General features: G+C 33.8%; 1 protein-coding gene across 3 annotated transcripts in view; it reads left to right on the plus strand.

Annotated features, from left to right (window-relative positions):
- The window catches only part of LOC122630847 (neuronal acetylcholine receptor subunit alpha-7-like), a 127945-nt gene that overhangs the window by 69712 nt on the left and 33978 nt on the right, over window positions 1-24255 (plus strand). For 2 of the 3 annotated variants that reach the window (XM_043815820.1, XM_043815818.1), the window contains one exon: window positions 14294-14338. Coding sequence is in view for 1 of the 3 variants with exons in the window: in XM_043815818.1 (XP_043671753.1) it covers window positions 14294-14338 (45 nt within the window). In the remaining 2 variants the exon portion in view is untranslated. Of the gene's footprint in view, window positions 1-10437; window positions 10779-14293; window positions 14339-24255 lie in introns of those variants that run through there. The other variant, XM_043815819.1, reaches the window with a different exon arrangement.

The following is a 24255-nucleotide window of genomic DNA, read 5'->3' on the forward strand; positions in this document are numbered from 1 at the left end:
TTTTGCCTCCGTTCTTTTTTTCCAATCGTGAGACCCATTCCTCTTGGGCTTAATTAAGGATGACAGAGAATCGATCGTAAATATTTTTGTCCTTTTAAAGGACGAAATGACGACCTGAACGTCATTCTTTAATATGACGACGTCTACTATTTATATAGAATGTCCTCGAATAATATAAGATGAGATAGAAATCGAATAAAAACGATTTAAAATTATAATCGTATCTGTAGACATTTAACAGTTAAGAAATTATCGTATATATAACGATAGACTGAAATTTTGATAGATCTTCATTGATCTTTCGTAAAAAATACTTTCGCGTGAGCAGTTAAACTTAAAACTTTTTGTTTTTCTTTTTTTTTTTCTTCTCGAATGTCTTCCAAAGTCATTGTGTGAAGCACACCTTACAAGTCGATGATACTTCCATGATGGCTCGTTTGGTAGAAATGTGCTTTCTTCTGCGAGTTTCTTCAAAGTTATGCAAATGGTAGTTAAATCGTGTAACCGAGAGAAGGAAAAAGGAGTGAAGAAGAAAGAACGATAGGCCCCACGTGCCGTCGACACTTGAGCATATTTCATAGCTGATTTTCAAGGAGATTCCGTGCAAACGATAAGGGCACGTTTCACTTAACTCTTCAGTCCTTGCACTTCGGTAAAACTTATTCGACCGCGTACCTTCGTGACTTTTCCTGTCGGCAAGAAGAAGAAGAAGAAGAAGAAGAAGAAGAAGAAGAAGAAGAAGAAGAAGAAAAATAGGAAGAAGAATTGGAGGCTTGATTGATGATAGATATTGTTGAAATTTTATTATTACTTTCGGTACCAAACTAATATTCGATGATTTTATAAATATTTAAATATACGCGTGATACGAATTCGACGATAAAAAATTCACGTAAAATGTGAAACTAAGAAAATGTTAATATTTCGACAAAACTTCACAATAGTTTCGATTACGTGTACATTGAACATACATACTTCGAAGGAATTTTAAACTAGTGTAGTAGAGCGATAAATGTTTGCTTATAAATTTTAATAATCCACAGTAGGTGGATACTTTAGCGTTCTTCTGGCCAACGTACTAAAACTTTTTTCTACTCTCTTCGCTCGTCTTGTTTTTTATGCAAAATAGGTTCTGCTGGCGGTTAACATATATAAAAAGAAAGGAAAAAAGAAAAAAGAAAATGAGAAAACGAAAAAAAAAAGATAGAAAGAAGAAGAAAAAAAAAGGAACGGGGACTCGCTAACGATTATTGTCGTGCTTTTAAATATTTCCTTTATACGCGTGCGTTAAACTCATTGGAAAAAAAGCTCAGCGATGATGCACTATCGGATGCACTTCAAATATCGATCACTTTTTTTTGCAAAGGCACGGATAAATAAAGAAAAATAATAGGTAAGATGCTTGCTCTATCCCGCATTTAGGTACTTCAATGTCAGCCACGTTTGTGCCGAGAATAGTGTTTACGGAACGTGTTTAAAGGTATCTCTGACGATTTAAGAGCATGAAGTTAATCTTCCGGAATACCCAAAAGTGCTATCTCCGTAAAATATTACGTATTCGTGGTAAAAAGGAAATTCGATGAACGTACTCTCGAGATTAGATATTTTACGTTTTAGGTAAATCACATGAGGTTCGTGTGGCATAACATTGAGAAAAGATAAAAAGGGAAAAAAAAATCGAAAACAATATCTTCGATAAAAAAGAAAAGAAAGAACGCATTCACTTTTGATCGATCGAATTAATCGGATTATTATCTTCGTTTGTGCTGAAAATAATTACTTAAAAGCGGCGTACTACGTTATAGAGGGATATCGTTACTCGTTCGACTTGTTGCACGTTTAAGCTATTTCACGTAGCATAATTTTACTTAAAACATCGGTGCGAAGGATAAAAGGCGATGACCTCGAAACGAACAATGCCATTACGCCGACTTTTACGACGCCCTAGGGAAATTGTCCTAGTAATACCATATACGTCCTCTTGGCAAACACTCGAAAACAAAAGCTAAAGATCTTTCTGTTTATTGAATACATGAAATGTCGGTCGTGTTCACGCATATATTAAAAGACTGAAACAGGCACGAAGTTACGAATGATCGATCGTTAGATTTCAAGTGAGATACCATCGTCTCTTTTTTTCTTCCTTTTCTTCTTTTTTTTTTTTTCTTTTTTTCTTTTTAATATTACTTTAATTCATTTATAACATTTAGAAAATGTAAAGAAAATGTTTCCTACGGAATTAAATGAGGAAGGAAATAATGTTATGCGATTTAAATAGGAGGGAAAAAAAACGCAAACACGAAAAAGAAAAGATTTGAGAAAATACGACGAGAAATATACGATTGTTTTCACGAAAGCGTGAACGTAAGCTTTAATTAGATACGAAAAACCGGATGGTAATTCGTAACAAGAACTTACGATCTTCCGCTAGAAAAACTTGTGTTTAACGATCGAGCTCTTATCGTACGAATGTACGAGCGTATTTTAAGAAGGATTTAAATCCAAAGTCGAGCTTTGTTCGTTGAGAACTGTGCAAATTTTAACACGGACAAATACAATCGACAGAGAGAGAAAGAGACAATTCCGTGTATTTAATATATTTTATAATATATATATATATATATTTATAGAAGTTATCACAGTATTTCTATACAATAATAGTATTGATTCGAAGAAAATCAGTTTTCGAATAAGAGAGAACATTCTGCGTTAATTAACATTTATTCTTATGTTTGATCATATATTAGGTGAAAAGGAAAGATAAACAAATGGAATAAGCCGACAACGATGATTTGTTGGACCGTGTGACATTTCCTTGAAATGTTTAGGTTGCCAGTGCAAGCTTGTTCTTGTTTAGTTGTAGCACACCTGATGCGAGATTTAATAGGTCGTCGATCTCGTAATTCAAGTAGCCTGAATCCCCTGTCCCTGAACTAACTTCGGCAAACGTAATTGCCAACTTGGCTGAACTAACAAAACCCGGAGTATATCAATCAACGTCGTGCTCTCTTCGATAACCACAATTTAAGATGCTATCGTTACTCCTAAAAGCAATTCAACTATCGAACCGAAAGCCGAACGATATTAGAAACCGAACTATTTTCATGGGAAATAACAGTCATTTAGAAATTGCACGATTTATGATCATTCATAATCCTGACCCATTTTTCTCGTCGATCAGGATCATATTTTTGTTCTTTGTCTTTTGACAAAGGAAAATTTTAATGACATTGTACAAACGATTGATCTATGAAAATGCGATCTCGATTTTTGATTTTAACGAAAAGAAAGATTCTTGTCGAGAATAGATCGAGCTTCGAGTTGTTGTCTTGGTAAAGAGCGTCTCAAGATCTTTCGTTGAAGTGTCTTCGAAGGATTCCAATGGTTGTCGAATTAAATCGAGATCTTTGCGTGCGATAACAATTATCTTTTATTTTCATATTTTCATATGCTACAATTCTCGTTTCTTCTTCGTCTTCTTTATTATACATGCAAATTTTAAACTCTTGCAAACCTGCGATTTCATGTTTGTTTTCATTTTATTAAAAGACAGCAAGTAAGTAAGTACTTAACTTCGAAATAAATTCGTTATCGCGATCGACTTAACAAGATATCGATATTATGAAGTAATCACGTGAACCTTCCTTCCAAGTGTCTTTTTTTGTGATTTTATGTTAATACTGTTTGGCCACGTTGCCAAGGAAAGAATCTTGAAGAAGCTTCGTAGACTGATACGATAGAGGAACTAGACGGCGCCAGAATTTAATAGCGTAACCTCCGTTTATAGTCGTATAACTATTAACAGTTCGTGTTCCTATTTAACGTGTATATATATAGAGAGCGTACGAAAGATATGGACCGATACTTAAAAAATCTGATAGGTAAGGCATTAAAATTTCGAGATAAAAATTTCTTAAAAGTATGAATCTGTAAATACTTTCTTCAAAAATAAATCTTAAAAAAAAAATAACAACAATAACACTAAACAGCAGGTGTACGTTTTTCAGTATTATTAAAGGACACAATCAGTTTGCAGAAATGATCACGATTATCATTCATAACTGTCATTGATATAATCTCTCAATTCATTTGAACGGAATTAGAAACGATTCTATAATTGGCTTTATCGATTTTTTTTCTTTTCTTCTTTAAATGCCATCAATTATTCGAATCGAAATGATAAATGAATATATTCAGAGAAGGATAAAGAAAAAAAGGATCGAGATAATATCGATATTCTTTGATTAAATTGTTTGATCAGAGGTTTATACTTAACACTTTGAATTATCCCGTCTATATAGAGAATAATGGAAGAACAAATACATTTCCCTATTAAATCGATGAAGGTAGGATAAATACTTGTGGCAAAAGCTATTGTGCTTTCCCTTTGACAGTTCATTGCTACGTACTCTCTTGATGATAGAGCAAGCAACTTCGAGTAGCTTGGTCGACTAGCGATAAAACGCGTCCTAGGAAGTACTTTGCAATAAAGAATCGAGAATAAGTAAGGTAAAGTGGTGTCGTTCGTCAGCTCATAATCCTGACGACTTTAATAGCTCTCGACTGAAGAGTTACAAAGCTCAGCATCCCGTTTAGTTTAGAGACGTCTGGAAATGACAATCATGGTGTTCTATCGTGCAAGTAAAGAATAGATCATTGAACTTATTGTTAGCACGTAGATAAGTGTAAAATCATTACATCTATCACGTACGACCATCTTTATTTATATCGTATCACCATAAAAGTTTATCTATTATTTATATATTATCATGGTTCGTTGAAGTAGTTGAAATCGTTAGAATTAATTCTGTTTAGTGTAAAATAACATCCGTGTAAAATATTGTGTTTCGGATTGAAGGGTATAAAGAAATTGAATTTTATATATGAATATATATATATTTTTTTCTCTTTTTGTAGAAGTAAGGAACAATAAGGAAATTTATTATCTGAAAAATTTTAGTTGCAAAACATTTAAGTTGTTATCGATCAGAGAACATTTATTTCAAAAAGAAATTCGTTCGAGTTTGAGAAATGTTTTCGATACGTTCTAAGGAGCTCCATTCTCTATACTTTCGTCGATCTTCTCGACCTTGTTTGACGTTTCTCGATAAAATGCGAAAGTAGTTTGTTTCGTGTCATGTGTGACGACGATCAGACACGACCTGTCATATAAGGATCATTTGTTCTTTTGCAAAGAAAAAAGGAAGGGGTCGCGTGAAGTCAAAGTAAAACTTTTTATGGGATGCTCAAAGAAACATTGGATTAATATCCAACATTTCTTGAAAGAATTCCTATAGAATATAGTTTCGTTGAAAGAAATCTGAAACTGAAATATGTCTTCCTTATCGATTCTTTAAATCTCTCTCGTATTCTTTTTACGAGAACATTCGAGGAATAAGTTTTTCGTTAATATTATTGTATCGGTTAATGTAGTCGACATCATTAACCCAAAAACGATGAATAAGCGATAGCATTGAATTCGTATTTAAATTCGTCTTGAGAATAGATATCACGTTTGTTTTTTCTGCATATATAAAGGTACACATGTACAAACGTACATAAAGATACATAAAACACATAAGTCGGTTATCTCATTCGCGCGAGGTTTATTAGTGCGAAGAGAATAATGATGAAAGGAGAGGAAGAAAAAAAAGAAAGAAAAATAAAATGAAATGAAATAAAAAAAAAGAATAAAATAAAATAAAATAAAATGAAATAGAAATGAATTTTTGAACGTTCACTCGTTCAACGTGGTAAGTACGAGCTCGTGTAAACATGATACGTAGATAGATAGTTAAATAGACACGTTGATGATGCTTTAACGGTTTGACTTTTCGATTAGTTACATAGTCATTAACAATGCACGTAGCAATTCACCTCGTAGCTATCCATGATTCACGATATAACCGCTTGTCACGAGCATTCTCGGTAATGCATTCGTACGCTGCTAATGACTGCATTTCGCAGAATTGCAGTTCAGCCAGTTCCATGATAGCACAGTAGGGAAGGGTAGGAAAGGGCTGAAGATAGAAAAGTGTAATACTGATGGCGTCTTTTGAATACGGCGACGCGACGTTCCCCCTTTTATAACAAAATCTTTTATTTACGTAGATAGGAAAGAAAATCGAGAAAGTAGAAATAAGTTATAACGAGTTCTTTTCTTAGTTTGAAATTAATGGTTCCATCGTTGCCTTCGGCGTATCTGACAATCGGTGTGCGTATTTTCTCACGAAGATGAAACTCAAGGCTATACTTCGTTTTCAAAGTCCTTTGAGTTAGGATGCGTTTTGCGAGTAAAGATAATACTATCCAAGTACGACGAACTTGATAACACTTCTAACGATCAAACGATTCTAGTTTTAAATCCGCACGTAAATTACGCTCTTTACAACTTTTCCTTCCTGGTTGGAAATATTCACTCGTTAGAACGAGACTAGAGAGTAACTTTTTTAATCATAGCGTTCGGGAGTTCTCATTTTGACAGTCTGCGTTGGATGGTTTATAACATTTATTTGTTGTTCGTCTTGAAATCCTACAATAGTATATTTACATTCCCAAAGTTTTGTTGCCACTTTCGATTCATTTTTCATTTCCTGAATTGAATTGAAATAAATTAACGTCGATGAGATTGCTTACTCGTGTCATCGGCAAATACGAAAACGAACAGAATATAACTAGCGAAACTAGTGCGAGGGCTTAAAAGCATCGTGAACTTAACGGTTTAAACTCAAAGTGAAGTTTTTAAAACCTGACATCTCTGCTAAAGTACTTGAAATTGTCTTTGCCTCTTCTAACAGCTTAAAATGCACCTTCGAAGGACAAGGAGGCCTCTGTACTTTCAAGCTTCACCTCTATTAGGTAATTTTTATACCTAGTTACCTATTAGAGGAAAAGTTGGAAGAAAAAGGAGAAGAAGAAATTTTGAGACGTCGATCGACCCAAATTAAACGGCGAACTTTCATCTTTATACGAAATCATGTACTTCGAGAAACGATTATTTTTACAACACGATGAAATTTTAAAACGTTACGATAGAGATCTATTACAGATACGTAAATAACGTTGCAATAACGAACGTTATTACCATGATTTTTGATTTTTATCGATAATTGAATTTCAATGAGGACGATATATTAATTTGTAATCATAAAAAGTAATATGTTCAAATAATCAAATGCGATAATCGTTCATATTTATATCGATCATTGTACTTAATACTAATTTCGATAATGGCTGTCAAGGTGTTAAGTATAAAAATAATGATTAACAAGGTAATCGATGGGTTTCGAAATTCGATCAGTTTACGAGAATTATCCATTCTAACCGCAGGCTCGTGACATTTTCCATGAGTACAACGTTGATCGGTTGACCCTTCGATACTGCCAACGTCGTAACTGAACACGCAAATTGGTCACGCAACGTCACGGCATTCTCCAAATGACTATAACATGTTACGGCATTACTCAGCTGTTCGATATATGTACTCATGTATGCATACCGTACTGGTCTCTTGTATTTCCCTTCTTGTTAATTCGGCAAACAGTAAATTCCGGCCTTTGATCGATAAATGTAATAAAATTTATTTTTACGAAAGTTAGAGTTATCCATAATAATATATGATCTGTCCGTGTTGAATCTAACGATAACATTTTACGATCCAACGACGTCTTATATTTTTCTCTTAAAAAAAGAAGAATTAATAAAGAATATTAAACGGGTAGATTAACGTAGGAAAATCGATTTAAAATAAACAAACAAACAAAAAATGATGAATAATAAATGACCTAACAGAAAATAAACATTTATTATAAATACAAACAAAAACACGACGATTTACGATGTAAAAAGAGTATCTTTTTGGAATAAAGTTTTCTCATAAAACGAGAGAGAGTTGGAAGTACTCCGTCATTGCAACCGAGATCCGTGTTATATCTATGTATATACAATACAACGACACCGACCTCCATCGTAACAAATTTTTATTCTAGTTCTATTTTTGTAGTTCCCAAGGAAAAAGGAAGTGCTCTCGAAAACTGCATGGTATGCAGTAAAGAGACGTCCTCCGAGACGACTTCCTTATAGAAGCTATACCCTTTTGGAGTGCAGTGTAAGGTAGAGAATACCTATAACTGGAATAACGGGAAGACACGTTGGTCGAAGGTGGTAGGGATTGAATCTGCGATTCATGTTCCCGTGGGACTTACACTGGGATTCGAGTCGCAAATTCCTTGGAAAGTCGTCTTGCGGATTCACTGTGCCGAGCAGTACCCATTGATTTGGAAATTATGAGGAATCCCCGTAGAGTCGCTTTCCACTTTTCTTCATTTTCATCTTGTTTCTCTCCCTCTCTCTCTCTCTCTCTCTCTCTCTCCCTCTCTCTCTCTTTTACTAAATTATTTCAAAGCAGCAAACTGGACCATAGTCAGGTACGTGAGTACGTAGAGTTTTCGTTGTTTCGAAGGCATCGTGAAACTCTGAACAACGTTCCCCATAATGGCATTGGGTATATGCCTGTTTGTCGTTCCGACCTAACTAAAGTAATCTTAATTAAGCGCTTTCGAAGTTAGCCGTTAGCCATTATCCGCCGAAAGGATTAGCTTTAGAAATAATAGTCTCGGTGCAGTCTAAAAGCGCTATTTAATCTCGTGCATATATGCATTCTTTGTCTCTGTCTTTCTATTTCTCTCTCTCTCTCTCTCTTTCTCTCTCTCTTTTTCATATCTATGGGAGTTGATTAGCTTTATTTTCAAAGAACGACGAAAACTTTCTTTTTTAGAGATAAGAGATTATTTATAAAACTTGGATCGATATAAAGAATTATTTGAAAGAAACTTTTAACAAATATAAAAACTAGCGACAGCGAATAGTATTTTTTGAAACTGTTTTATATCGCGTATCTATCGCTCGAACGTTATCCGATCCTTTGACTCTTAGCCAAGTGCTCAACATCGTTGGATTCTACCTTGAGTGCGGTATCGGTGTAATCTGTATTATGGAAGTACAGACACGTGTCAAGTGAAGATAGGATGGTTCTCTCGCGACTATAGCCAGAGCTGTGGCCAGCGATTGAAATAGGTCGGATGGTTCGCGGTGGATGTTCGGTTTACCGTAACACGAATAGACCGGCTACCGCTTTGATTTCATAAAATCTCTGATAACGGAGTTACGGAGGACGATTTACTCCAAGATTATAGTAAATACCTTTTACTGCATCGTACCGAGAACTGGACATTTCGCCTACCGGCACCAATTTTCTCTCGGGCTTTCAAGGTGAGAGCAAATTCAGCGAAATGCACATTTTGTGCAAAGGGATGAAGTAATTCAATTAGTCTGATAAAAGGGATACCGTAGGTATAATATGAATTATGATTTTGTAGTCGTAAACTGTGACCTAATATTCGTTCTTGTACTACCTACCAGTTTTACGAAAAAGATTATCATGACTTTGCTATGGTAAATAGAGAAAGTCGAAGGAACAGTTAGCAAGATTGCCTCCATGCCCATCGTTATTACTTTTACGCGAACAAGAAGAAGACGCGATCTGGCAACCGTGACGCATTAGTTAACTCATCCCAAAGGCGTACTAATGAAAACTTCTAATGAGATGTTGAATTATGCGAAGGAAAGATAACGTGGATGGTGAATGCTGTTGGTTTGGCTTAACCTCGACCTTTGGAACGAATTCGACCAAGTATTCTTTGAGTCTGAGATCGAGGAAAGGAGTAAATGATAAGATTCAATTATCGAAAAACAGTTTATCTCGCTGAGAGTGAGCAAGCGAAATAAAGAGAGAAAGAAGGTGGATGGGAATGTGAAGGATAACGAAGGATTAGAGATGGTTCTGGATTAGAGATGGACTTATTTTTGGAAAAAAGAAAAATGAAAAGTAAAAGGACAATAACGAAATTCGAGACTATTATTTCTGAGGTAACGATTATGAGGAAATAAAATCGAAATACGATCGGTTAGTTTCTCTGGTTGATCAGCTCTAAACTAAGTGGATATGTCCGTTTCGATACGCTTTGAAGAGCGAAGCTAAAAGCTTGAGGGCGGAGCAGACCGATGTTGACCAAACACTCGCGTAACCGAGTTAACTTTAAGCTCAGGTTTAAGCTTCGGCTTAAGACAAGCTTACATCGTACGCCAAAATGACACGACGGACTCTCGGTACATATTCTTGAAATCATCTAAGCGATCATGTACTTTTTGGAGAACGCAATAATTTCTGTTAATATAAAATAAATTCAAGGAAAATGTTTTATAAACGATCATTACTCATTTTATAAGTTACGATCGTATATCAAATATGATGTTATTAATCGTATATGAAATTTTTGTAACGTTTGTAGATATCTGTGACGTATAATGATAGAGTAATAATCGTTTCTTGCGGATTTAACGTTCTTGTTGTAACGAAATACTAAACGATTATATACGAGTAAATTAATTATCTTAAAAAGATATCGTATCGTTAAATTTTATATGCGTATAAATTTACTTTTCTAAAATAACTTAATAAACGGAACACAATGTGGTTTGATATTTCGTATGAAACAAAAGGTCAACGATGTGTATGTCAACAATTAAATTTGCGGGGTATATACAATACATAAATATGTAAGTACATGCGTACGTATGAGACACGTCGTCCGTATTTGTTTATATGAATAATGTTTCGGGCGTATAGGAATAGAGAAGGTCGACTCAGTCGACCGTTGTTAGGCGTAGTATTCGGACGTAAATCGTAGTTACCAGTTGGATTCTACGTATTATATTAGGTAAGTCTATCTTTTAAATATTATAGATCACGTATTTTATATCGATCAATTTTTATTTTTGCGTTTATCAAATGATCGTTTTTAATTATTCGAAGCAACAAAAAATTGTTTGACCATTGTATAAAGATAGATTTAATATCGTTATCGTCGATCGAACAACATCAAAGGCTACGTTAATACGCAATGAACTTCGTCCTTGAATGGGTATCGATCGAACCCTTTTGGATTCAATCGAAGATCGTGAGATACGATTGTTTTAGCGACGACGACCTTCGTCACAAACCTAGTCTTTTCATCGTTATTAATGAGCCCCTGTAGATTTTCTTTTTATAATTGAGACTCGTTTATTGGCCAGAAGAGAGATACCATCGTTCTCAATAATGTAAACAACGTCGACGAGGACGACGACGACGACGACGACGAACTAGCTTATTGCAATTTATTAATTGCCTCGACCTTGTTAGTAATTGCAGCCACTCTTGATGAATACAGGTAACGAGATTCAAGACGTAGCATGAGCGTTGTAACTTTCCTTGCTTCGTCATCCTTTTTTTTTCCCACTTTACTTTGATTCGTCCTATCGAGAAATTAAGAAATTATAACAATTGTCTTTAAAACGATTTAAAACGAAGTGATCTCTTTTAACTATTAATGTAAAAGTAAGTAATGACAAAATTCTTTACAACGTTGTTTTCGTTTACATAATTAACAAAGAAATTTCAACGTTGTACGCTCTTTTAAAATCAATTCTCTATTTCATTGTTTGCGATAATGTTAGAAGTTAGGACTGTTAAGCGTTTACCGCAAATCGGTAAACACGAAGTAAATTATATTCCACTACGAATTACGAGTAAACTGTAACTCGTGATTTGCTTGTCGCTCGCTTAAACTTCGATAAGAGCATTTCCATTCCAGGAATTTCTCTTTTCTGCGACGTGCACGGAATGTTTAAGTGCGAGTTTGAAATACGAGTATGTTTGTTGAAAAAGGAAAGAGAAAAAAGAAGAAAAGAAAAAAAAAGTAAAAAGAAAAAAGGAAATCAGCAATGCAAATTGCCGAATTATTTAAAGTGATTTTCTCTCTCACACTGCCGAGGAGTAGTTTACCTTAGAGTAGTGTTACAAACGAATAAAAGAAGCTGTATTTTCTTTACCTTTTTTTTTCTTCGTTTTTTTTTTTTTTTCATTTTTCCTTTCTCAAAACTGCGCATATGAATTTTTCATCTTTAAAAAGTATCTTCGAGTGGAATACGTACGTACGTACGTACGAATGTACATATGTATATGAAATTCACGAGGATCATTGAATATAAGAGACTATGATAAAAGAAAAGTATGATTTGATCGGTATCACGTGAAACTTGTATTCGTTCGATTTTATTATTGAGAAAACGAACTTATTTTGATGATAGTAGGCAATGCACGGGAAAGGAGCATACGTACGTACGCATGTAGTCACGTAAGTACACAAACAGATAGACGTAGCTATATACATATATATGTATGTATATAAGATAGCCGTATCCATATGTAAGATATGTAAGAAACATGTAGCAGAGAGATCGTTCAATTTAAACGTATATTTCGAGTTTGCTCGCAAATGTCGACAACATATGTATTTACCTATATTTGCCAAGGATCTACCGGTCATATATGCGAAACATAGTTGTAATCATGATGAGAGCGTTATTGAGCAAAGCAAAAGAAGAAGAAAAAGAAGAGAGAGAAAGAGAGAGAAAGAGAGTAGAGAATCTATTGCTATACGTGACAAGGGTTGGCAATATTTCGGCGCAAAGGATTTCTAAACGGAGGATGGAAGAACGTATATGTGCCAAAAGTAAAAAAGATAGAGAGAAAGAGAGATAGAACAATGAGAGGTTCATTTTATTCCTTCCCCTTAAATTACAGACATTTCTTAGAGAGATATAAGAGAGACGAAGAAAGAAGATAGAATCCTCTTACCCACGCTTTCAGAAAAGACGGTTTTATAGGATATGATATTCCTTATGTAAAATGCTATTTTCTATATATCAAACGATACATAGGTATATGACAGATGCATCTTCTCTGGAAAATATCGAACGCGTTTAGTCGCATATTTGTTAGCATGAAAAAAATATTCGTTGCAAATCGAACGGTGATAATTGTGTAACGGGAATATAGAAATACATATTGTATGTATGTATGTATATATATTTTGAAAAAGTTAAAATACGATAAACATCACTTTGTATATTTTTTTAATAAATAACGCGTGTTTTTTTTCGATTATCTTAGCTTAGATTTATTATAGCTAGTTTTTTTCCTCGGCGAATTATCCTCAGTACGATTTAGTCACTCTTTTCGAGATCTTCTTCAGGAATTTATGTAGGTCAACGTACATTCAGTGAATTCGTTGAAAGGAGAGAGATTTAACGAGCTACCCATGCACGTTTTCTCTCTCTCTCTCTCTCTCTGTCTCTCTCTCTCTTTCTTTTTTGCTTTCTCCCTTCTTTGATTGAATGAAATTTGTAAATTCTATATTTTATATTCGTTTTTAATTCATTTTCGTATTTTTTTTTTGTTCTTTTTTCTTTTTTTGTCCTTACAACATTTTGAAGAAATTATTATCAATTCGCAATCATCCTTTAATAAAAATAATCCATGCGTTCTTATTATGTTTTCTTCGTTGATAAAGTTTAAACGTATGGATGTTTTGAGACAAGCAAAGAGTAGTATTGTATATCCATCGATATATATATATTTACTTTAATATTAGAATCGAACACAGATGCGACCCCTTAATGGATATCAACATAAGTTTTGAAAGAGTACGGTATCGAGGAAAAAGCTTGCTAATATATGATATTTTTCCATGAATAAAATGAAATTTATATATATATATATATATATATATATATATATATATATATATACTTAGTAATAAGTAGAAAGATTCATGCAAGACAAGCAACATTTTAACATGTAATTACGTATCATATTCCACGATAGTGTTAAATAAAAATGATCGTAAATCATTTAATCGTTGAAAATGTTTTGTCACGTTGTTAGATAAATTCATTTACTTAATTAATAAGAGAGGAAGTAATGTCTCGTTGTATAAAAAAGATTTTAATCTTTTTGAATATACATATCTGTTGTATGTTACGTGTATAAATTGCATTGTAAGCACTTTTGCACTTTTTGAACTGTCGGAATCGTTATGCGTATTAATTATAAAGTTTCGTTGCAAAAAAAAAAAAACATTACTGCTTCACAACGTAATAGTTAGCACGTTAAATGGAGCGCTTTATCTAACTAAAATTAACAATTCTATTCGCTCTTGAAAAACGCGAATAACGTATGCATTGTTATTATTTAATAAATACAGTGCTTTTAACGCTTTTACTATCTTATCGAATCTCGTTTGATAATTGATGCATTTATTGATGTTATGAATAATTATACGTATATATAAATAGAACTCCTATACCTTTCGACGCTCTAATTAAGAAATATTTTTTTTTTGTGTTACAGGACGAGAAGAATCAACTGCTCATCACGAATCTTTGGCTGAAGTTGGTGAGTTTATTCTCTGACAAAGCAAAAGAGCGTAACGAGCGTTCGTTAAAATTGTACGATCTAATTCTCGCCAATTAAATCGTGTAGAATAATCGATACGTTTCGGAATGGTTTTACGTGCCTGCCGGCATGTTAACCAATGGTAAATTAAACCAAAAAATATGTAGGAATGGTGAAACAAATGCATATAGTGTAAATATATAGTGTATGAGCGTTTCCGTTGCCAGGTTAATTCTAGTTACGTACATATCTCTGTATTCCCGTCATGTGGAATAATCCAGATCGTTTTGCTAAATAAAAAAGCAAAAACAAACAAACAAACAAAAAGAAAGAAAGAAAGAAAGAAAGAAAGAAAGAAAGAAAGAAAGAAGGAAAGAAAGAAAGAAATCAAAAAGAGCTGAAATCGTTTTGTGACTTTCAACTTGACCAATTACATTCGCATTAGACCCATCGAAGCGATTAATATAAACGTTAACGAGTACTTTCCATTCTATTGAGATCGATTTTTATTGTTTATAAAAACCAATTATTAATGGAGTCACCGGCAACAGGTTAAACTCTCGGCACGAAGTTAAACTCGAGTGGTTCACACGTCCTTGTTAGGACAAGTTGCGAAGAATTAACGAAGGTCAGACGTCCTTTTTGTCCTTTCGAACTTTCTTTTTAAAACTACGCGAGGTGCCTTTTCTTTCGAATCGTTTACAATGACTTCTTAACATTCGCCTTACGTTATTCGTACAAACAAAACCACTCTTTCTATCGGATTGTAGGTTTTCTTTTTTTTTCTTCCCTTTTTTCTTTTTTCTTTTATTCTCGAAATATACTCGATCGACTTACAAATTCGAGAAATAGACATAATCGCTTTTGCTGCATTCGCCTTTTACGCTCATCGACATTTTTGAAATGAAATAATTCACGTGAATCCTATTGTTTTTCTTTTATCGATAATTCATACGTGATGGAAACAATAGAAAATTTCTGTAACGCTAGGCGCAGCCGCTATGTTAATTTTTTATTTTTGTTTGTTTTTTTTTTTTTTTTTTCGTAATTGCATGTACGTACCTACGTATTGTACGTACTACTCTGCATATACTCTACGCCTTTTACGATGCTCTACGAGTAAACAACGAGGTGGACGTAACACCACGTTTTGTTCAAATATTGTTCGTTCATTATAAAGCTTTTTTACACGTTTTCATATTTTTCATCTTGTTTTTTATCGCATTGCATACTAACTTAATTATTATGTTCACAATGGGATTATCATTGAATCGTTCTAATTTTACCATTTTAATGTAACACGGTAACGAGATTTACATATAGTTGTTTAATGATTTATCTATTCAATTAAACGAATAATTGAATGACTTTTTTAAAATTGCAAAGATGTTAAATAGTGTTGTTTTCTCTATTTTTTAAATTTGTTTTATTTGTTTTCCTCACGTGCCTGCTGCAACAAGAAGTCGTTTCTTTGCCATTCTTCGAATACTTCGCACAGTACACAAATTTCTCTTTATCTATTCAAAAATTTCAAACATTTTCAGAACATAAAAAAAAGTTATTCAATTTGAAGAAGTATTCGAATATTTTGGTGACTCGCTCTATTTTTTGATTTCGAACGAACCTTTCGATCGTTCGATTCGATAAATTTAATGAACGTTCCACGATATCACAGTGCTCGTGCGTCATGTAAATTTGACGCATAGAAGAGATTTACACGAAACGATTCGAATTTCATATGGTTCGCACGTCGTTCGGAAGTTATCACGGAAAATCGATGTTATGTTTTTGATAAAAAAAAGAACTTCTTGTCAGATTGTAGCAATCGTGAAGCGTCTTATCAAAGCTTTTTAAAGGAAAGTTCGCGCGAAAAATTTTAAGAAAAATAATTCTTTGACTTTTTTATTCATTACGATCTCTTTTTTTGATGTTCGTCATATGATCAGAGTATTAAATTATTAAAAATAAAACAAACATCTTGCGTGTAATTTTAGTCGATTTTATTAATAACATATAATAGATAAACAAAACAATTATAATGTTTATATTAAAAAGAAAAAGAAGAAACGAAAAGAGAATAATTATAATTACGGAGAACAAACGCATTTATAAATGTAGATAGATCTACGTTTATTTTAGAAATTATTTTCTATTCGGTTGTTAATTCTGCGAACGTATTGCTCTCTTGCAACGAGAAAGAAAACAAGAGAGAGAATATATTATCAATCGGAATCATTATAAATAATAAAATGAAAAATTGCAAGAAAAAGTATGGCTAACTAAAGCATCTCATTTCAAAAACTTGGTTCTTTTCTAGCCGATGGATTCTTCAAATTTTATTGCTATATTTCTTTTTTTATTTTCTGTTTTTCCTCTGTTGTCTCCCAACATTTTATGAATAGCAAAATGTTTTGAAAGTTAACAAAGTTTTGTCGGCCGCTATATAGAGCACGCCATAACATTTGAATGTTACTTTTTCTCTTTTTACGAAATAACGAGCGGTTCGTAGTAAGAAGTTTTCGGGTTTCTGGTACATTGTGTGTATATATGTGTGTACGTATGTACACGCGCGTACATGTGTACGTATTGCAAGGGTTGGTAATAGAGCAATACGAGAAGAGCAGCGCTTTTCGTCGGAGAAAATTGTCCTTCACACCTAGTCTTTCGGCATTTTATAACAATGGCTCTACGAGTTAGCTTTCGTACCGTAACAGCAGCTTGCGTAAATAGAGCGAATTTATTGCAGGCTTTCGTTGCGGTTCATGAAACGAATTGCTTTGTTAAGTTAATGTTGCTCTCATGATTTAGAAACGATGCATTCTGACGAAGCTCGTTTTCGTTTACACTCCGTTGGATAAGTTCAAGAAAGAGGAAAGCGCAAAATGTAGAATTTTATTGAAAAACAAAGTATACGAGTTTGCTACGCGCTTCTACTTATTATTTTATGCAATTATTATTTTTATTATTTTTATTATTATTATTATTATTATTATTATTATTATTATTATTATTAAGAAGGATATAAATATAATAAACGTATAAATTTACTAACAGAATAACGTTTCAAGATTATTTACAGACGAAGATAAGCGCATAAGTAAATTCCTTATCGTTGAATTAAGAAATAGAAATAAAAATAAAAATAAAAATGAAAATGAAAATGAAAAGGAAGAAGAGGAAAAAAGGGAAAGAAGAAAAACTTAATAAAAGAAAAAAGAAAAGAGAGAAGAAAAAAGAAAAGAGATTACAAATTATAAGGAGAAAAAAGTGTAATTTTCTTTGAGAGAGACGTTTCAGAAAGTTAGCTTTCGCGTGAAAATACGAATGGGTCTCTCGTCGGTGGCCGTATAATTTGTTGAAAGTGCGTCCCTCTAATTTATTTAGTTTCCAAGAAAGAAATTTGTATTTCTTTTATTTTGAATTGAAGCGGACAATACGAAGCTACATTTTTTTTTTCTTTTTCATTTTCTTTTCTCTTTTCTTTTCTTGCTCTCTCCTTTTTTTTTCTTTCTTTTTTCTGTTCTTTGTTTTTTTTCTTTTGTACAGAAAGATAGAGTTCGGGGTTAAATAAAATGATGTAGATGCGTTTGACTCTGGAAGTGGCTATATTTTTACTGATGTAAATCGAGAAGATATTCGAGAAAACATCGTACGCATTTCCGATAGCTCTGTTATATGCATTTCCGTATCGATCGAAGATAAAATAAGAATCGAAGTGTTTCCACCGTAAATATGACGAGAGTGTACATTAATAACTCAAAAATATGAGCTCCCTTTGCATCTTTTCTCTCTCTCGTTTTCTTTCACAATTTCTTTCTCACGAATTCGTGAAATTATTCGTGAGAGAATACCATCGTTAGATTCAAAATTATGTCATTTAAAAATGCGCTGTTGAAAAAGGATCGAAGAAAACGTTCGAGTTTTCATTAAATCACTGACAATTGCTATTTTACCGATAAAATTCTTCAATGTTTCAAGGTACATTTGCAAGACGTTAAAACTTCATGAAAATTTCTCATTCGAAGAGCGAATTCTTTCTTTTTCGGCATTCATTTTTATCGACAGATCGTAGAAGATATTTCTTTTTTTTTTTATTTATTTCGTCCACTAACTAAAGTAGAAAAGAAGCGATCACGATCGATGAAAGGAAGAGGAATATAATCGAGATGCCATTTTTCCGTATTTTACATAAATCCAGTTTACTTTCAACTAAATTACTTTCAATTTTCGTCGAAACGATAAAATAAGCATATTACATATATGTAGGTATGTATATATGTGTAGGTATGTACATGCTCAAAAAAGATTAGATACCTCCTGAAAAGTGGTTGAACTTTCGGTTCGTTCGTTCGGCAATGTCATCGTGTTTCTAGATGAAAGAAAATTCTTGAAGTTTTTGTCGTTTGACCCAAAAGGTATTCGATATTACCGCGAATATCTAATGGAAAGGGCAACCTACTGAGAAATTACGTGGTTACATAGAAAGATTTAATAATAAGAAAGGAACATAACGGTCTAGGAGCGCTAGGATCTAAACGCAGAACGAAGCATCATCGATTATCGCTTTATAAACAACGTCGAGCATGCTCTCACGACCATTGTCATTGTTTTAATCGATGAAACGAGGAGATCTAATACATCGTTCTACGTCTAACGCTTGACGTACTAGAAAGACAAAACACTCAAAGGCAGGTTCCTTTGAGAATCGTACGATTATACGCACGATTAAACGAATCGATTAAATAAACGAGGAGGAACCATCTCTGAGACGAATAAGGGTAGAGAAAAGTATACGGAGTGACGACGTTTCCGAAGTGAATATCCGAGGGATATTAGGCGAACGACGCGTTACTGCCGTCTCTACGAGAAAACGCGATCGCAAAAACGAAATTCTCAGCACGATGTAACTCCTTCCTCAGTGGACTGAGGTACTAGAAGAGAGTAGAGCATGTCGAGAGAGTAGGTAGAGCACTTCTACCTACGTTCAACCCTAACTGTTCTATGTAGCATTATGAGAGAGAAGTCAGCATCAGGATTCGTTTTTTTTTCTCTTTTTACCGTACAACCAGTTTTCGCTTTTCCTACTTCACTTGGTTGAACTCTTTATCCGACTGGCTCGTCCTCTTTTTTCCTTCGTTTCTTCTAACCTTCCTTTGACCATTTTAATCTTTGATTATCTTCAAATTAGACTAACGAAAGAATAGCATGAATTTTTCGGAAAATCGTAAAGAGATATTTTCAGAGGAGATACGTTCGATTAATTTGAGACAGATAGATGATGTTAACGATAACAGGTAGAATATAACTAAAGAGAATATAATTATTTCCCCAGAGATATCTTTGTAAAATAAATATCGAAACATCGCATCGCAGCGAATATTCGAACATAATATACATAATTATACGAAATCGAATATTTTTGAAACGTGACGCAAAAGTTCCTCCGTCGAGACTATCTTTCGTCTCTTTCTCTTACGATCAAGTTTATGTCGATACTCGTTTGATTAGTCACGTCGTTCGTGGGCGACCATTTTAATAACACAAAGCGGCAATTTCGCAAGTATCTGAAGTATCTGAAACCACTGTCAGTAACATTCGTAACTTCCGTTGCAAAATGTATGCCGATTATAAATACATTATCTCTTTCCATTCGATGCATTATTACTCGTGGTCGAGCAACGCCAAGAAACGCGATATTGAAATGGTTATTGTTGTGAATTGTAAAAGGATTAAGGGCAGTCTACAGGCATTTCAAATATGTCAATAACACGCGCCCCCTTTCGTTTCTCATTTTGGAAATGTTCAACGAAGAGGCATGCACTCGTGAGATTTGTGGCTAGATTTTTGAGCATATATAGCGCGTGTATATCATTTTTCGTATAAACCATCCCTTTCATCGTTTTTATCAATTTCGTGTTTTAACGTTCGTAAACTTTCACCACGGTGCCACGAGAATTTTCGATGAATTCAAAAGCGTAAGGATTAATTAATTTATTACACTCTGCTGTTTCTCTCACAGTTTCAAAATCGCATTTGCAATTCGCCAAACTACTCGCTCGGTTTATACGAACGTTCGATTTCTTCCTGGGTTGAGTCCCTTTTCATTTTTTCGTTATTGATTTAATAATTTTCGTGAATTAATGGATACATACATACATCGGCATACATGAATCAAGGAAGATAGAAGTTTCAACGATTAAATTCGTACATGCGTGAGAATGAAATCCACAATTCTATCGTTCTATGAAATCGATTCAACTATCGATTTGCGGCTAAACTGTATTTTAATTGGCTAACGGTATTTTTAAGAGAACAATAGATACGAAGAAACATTCATAATGGCATAGACAGGACGAAAGGGTTGAATAATCAACTAAAATATAAACTGTTCAGCTTTTGATGAAAAAGCATTGTTATATTAATGGTTTCGTTAATGTATTAGGCGCTTGCCAAGCTATTTTCTTTCCAATCGAGAACAAATATTGTTTACTTCTACGTATTTGAATTTATTAAAAGCTCTTAGGATTCGTTCGATTGGGAAATAAAAGGTAGTCGAGTCGTGTCGTTTTGGTCGATCGCTGTTTCTGATTTCGTCTTTTAATTAACGGCTTCGTAAACATTTAATTTAGTCGGGTATAGTATGTAAATTTGATTTATATCTGTTATTTATAATGAACATTAAATTATTTATAACGAAATTAATAATTAACAATAATGTATGAATAAGTGATGGAATTTACGAAGAATCATAAATATGCAAATCGATAAACGAGAGTAATGGAGGGAAAGTGAAAAACTTTTCACATTGATTCGTGAAAAATGAATGACGAACTTCGTGACAAATCAGAGGGGATTTCTTCGGAGGTATCGGTGATGATCAACATTGTGCATTTTTTCCGATTCATCGATGTTGCCATTCATTTTTAGTCGCTAATTAGGAGCCAACGCGAGGAGCTGTATATAGCACGAACAACAATAGGACGCATTGTGACGCTGTTTTAGAAAAGCACAAGATAAAAAGAACTTAATTAACGGCTTAATTAAATACGAGTATGAGAGACGTGGCACGACGATAAATATACGCGTGCGTATTTTTGCGTGGTGAAACTTTCACCGCTTTTTTTTTTTTAATTTTTGTTCTCTCTCTCTCTCTCTCTCTCTCTCTCTCTCTCTCTCTCTTTTTTAGTTGTTTTTAAGGCAAATGATATTTAAAAAAGAAAGATGAGTATTTATGATCTGATCAATTTATACTGGGTATCCCATTTCGTGTTTCGTTTAAAAATATCATCGTTTATATTTATATAATATTCAAGATTTATTTCAAAGCTATAACAAATAAAACAAAATGGAAAGAAAAAAGTATTATTATATGTGAAATCGAGAATATACTTATGTCATACATACATATGTGCATATATATATATATATATATATATATATATATATATATATGTACTCAGTAGACGAAATCGAATCATTTCTCGATGCCGTCACCGGCACGTATCTTTCAAAAGAGATCGCAAAAGCGTTATCGAACGACGCAAAGGGAATTCAGAAAAACGGTTGGAATACTTAATTTCGCGTCGTCTAAATTCTAGTCGAACATAATCGAAGTCATGCGAAAGCATTTTCTATGAGACGAGATCTTTAAGATCTCAGAAAGCTCGCGCATTTTTTATTTCTTTCCATTTATGTACCTATGTTTTCTTTCTTTCCATCTTTGTAATTATATTTCAGAAGGAAAAAAAAGAAAATTATTTTCGAAACGTCCTGACACGTTTCTTGACATATTGATTTCATTTGACTAAAAATATTTCATAATTATTTTAATTGGCTTAATTCAATGTTTCATTTGATTTTTAATAATTATAATCGTCCGATAATTGAACTCTTTTTCTTCAAAAAGTTTTCTTCTCCAACTTTCGTATATTAACACAAACGCAAACACGTACACACACACACACACACACATACATATATACATATTTTAATGAATCTTATAAGCAATTCACGATGATCCCGCATTAAGGCAAATATTTACTCGAAAGTTTGCAACGAATCATGTACGGGATGAAAAACGAAGGAGACGAAAGCAGGGTTTTACGATAAAAGCGCAACCGCGTCTAAGAAAATTCATTTGGCTTGGCAACACTAAGCGAGCGAACGAGACGATATCGGGCGGCTTTTAACGAGAATCGAGTTACGTCATGAAAATATGTGGAAGAGAGGGAGAGAGAGAGAGAGACTTAGAAATAGGATAGATGTTAAAAGAAAAAGAGGAGAGAGAGAGAGAGAGAAAGAGACTAAGAGAGAGGAAGATAGCGATAGACAAGCATTAAGAGTGCCGCCGATCCAGTTCGAAAGTCGCAACTTGAAAGTTTCCACGACGTTAATGGCCAGCTCGTTTGTGTTTAGAGTGACTTACTCGAAACTTATCTCTTTTACGTTTACGCAAAAAGGGATTTATGCCTGAGGCGAAAGAAACGTAGTTATACGTTTGTATGACAATGAATCAAGTATACCACATAGAATCGCATAGCATGTTTCGATTCAAAACATCTGTTGAGAAACGACGGAAGGAAGGAAGGAAGGAAACCTCCATCGAGGTTACAGTGACTGCCATCCGTTCGGCTATAAATTTCGGCTTCAGTCGGGCGATCGAGAAGGGTGTATTAACTAACTCGAGAGCCAGTAAATCGAGTTAAGCCACGACTCGGCACGTTCGTTGGACCTTTGCGAAGGGCAACTATCCCACGTACTTCCGGAACTTTGCGTGAAATTTCTCTTCTCTTTCTTGCAATAAACCTGCTCTACTCTTTCCTCTTTCACTCGTAATTATAGTGTAACTGGAATTTCAATTAACCAATTAACCAATCATCTAATTATCTAATTCAGTATCTCTCTCTCTCTCTCTCTCTCTCTCTCTCTCTCTCTCTCTCTCTCTCTCTCTTTCTTTCTCAAAAAAAGAAGGAAAAGAAATGCAATCTACCAACTCGAAGAATTCGAACCTCTCTTGAACTTTGCACCCGTCAGACTCGATTTTCCGTTGCCTGTAGATACCTCTCAGCTTACTCGACGTATTTACGAGCTACCCTTTTTATTTCTTTTTTTTTTATCCTTCTTTCTTTACGCGTATATGTGTGTACACGTATAGATATATATATGTGTATGTATTATATATTTTATATATTTTATATATATATATTTTATGTATATATAAGTACGTATATACTTGTAAATCTCGCCGAGAGATCGTTTAGAAAAAAGTATTTACGTCACGATAGTATTTACTCGAAGATATGTACATACGTGCATACATACATAGACGATCGAGGTTTAACAACATCACTGCAGTACTTATTCAACCTTTTTTTTTTTTTTTTAAATTTATTCCGATAAGTAAGTAAAAACTTCGGTCTGTTTATTCCGCCAACTAATCTGATGCAAATCTAATCAATGTTCGTGATAATACTTTGATCTGATAGAAACAAGTAGATAGTCGAAGATCTTATTAGAGATTACAAATAAAAAAAAAAAAAAAAAAACAAATTAGTAATTTAATCAAACCTCTTTAAAAATTTACGAATTAAAGATTGTTTTTAATTTATCGTGATCCCTTCTATAGTATTTGTCGATCATTAAAAAAAGTTTTTGTCTAATTCTCATAGTTTCTAAAGTATTCGTAGTAATAGTTATTGGACCACCCTCTATATCCGTTGACCTTCTTTTACTGCATAAAAAAGTATACCTAGTCTTTCGTTTTCTACTCTCTCTCTCTCTCTCTCTCTCTCTCTCTCTCTCTCTCTCTCTCTCTCTCTCTCTCTCTCATTCTTCCTAGTAAAGTTTCTTCGTCAGAAAGTTTATGACAGTAGGACGACTCATCCCCTACCACCATGTAACATTCCCTTTCCATCCCT

This window comes from Vespula pensylvanica, chromosome 8 (genome assembly GCF_014466175.1).
Source record: "Vespula pensylvanica isolate Volc-1 chromosome 8, ASM1446617v1, whole genome shotgun sequence".
Classification (NCBI taxonomy): Eukaryota; Metazoa; Arthropoda; class Insecta; order Hymenoptera; family Vespidae; genus Vespula; species Vespula pensylvanica.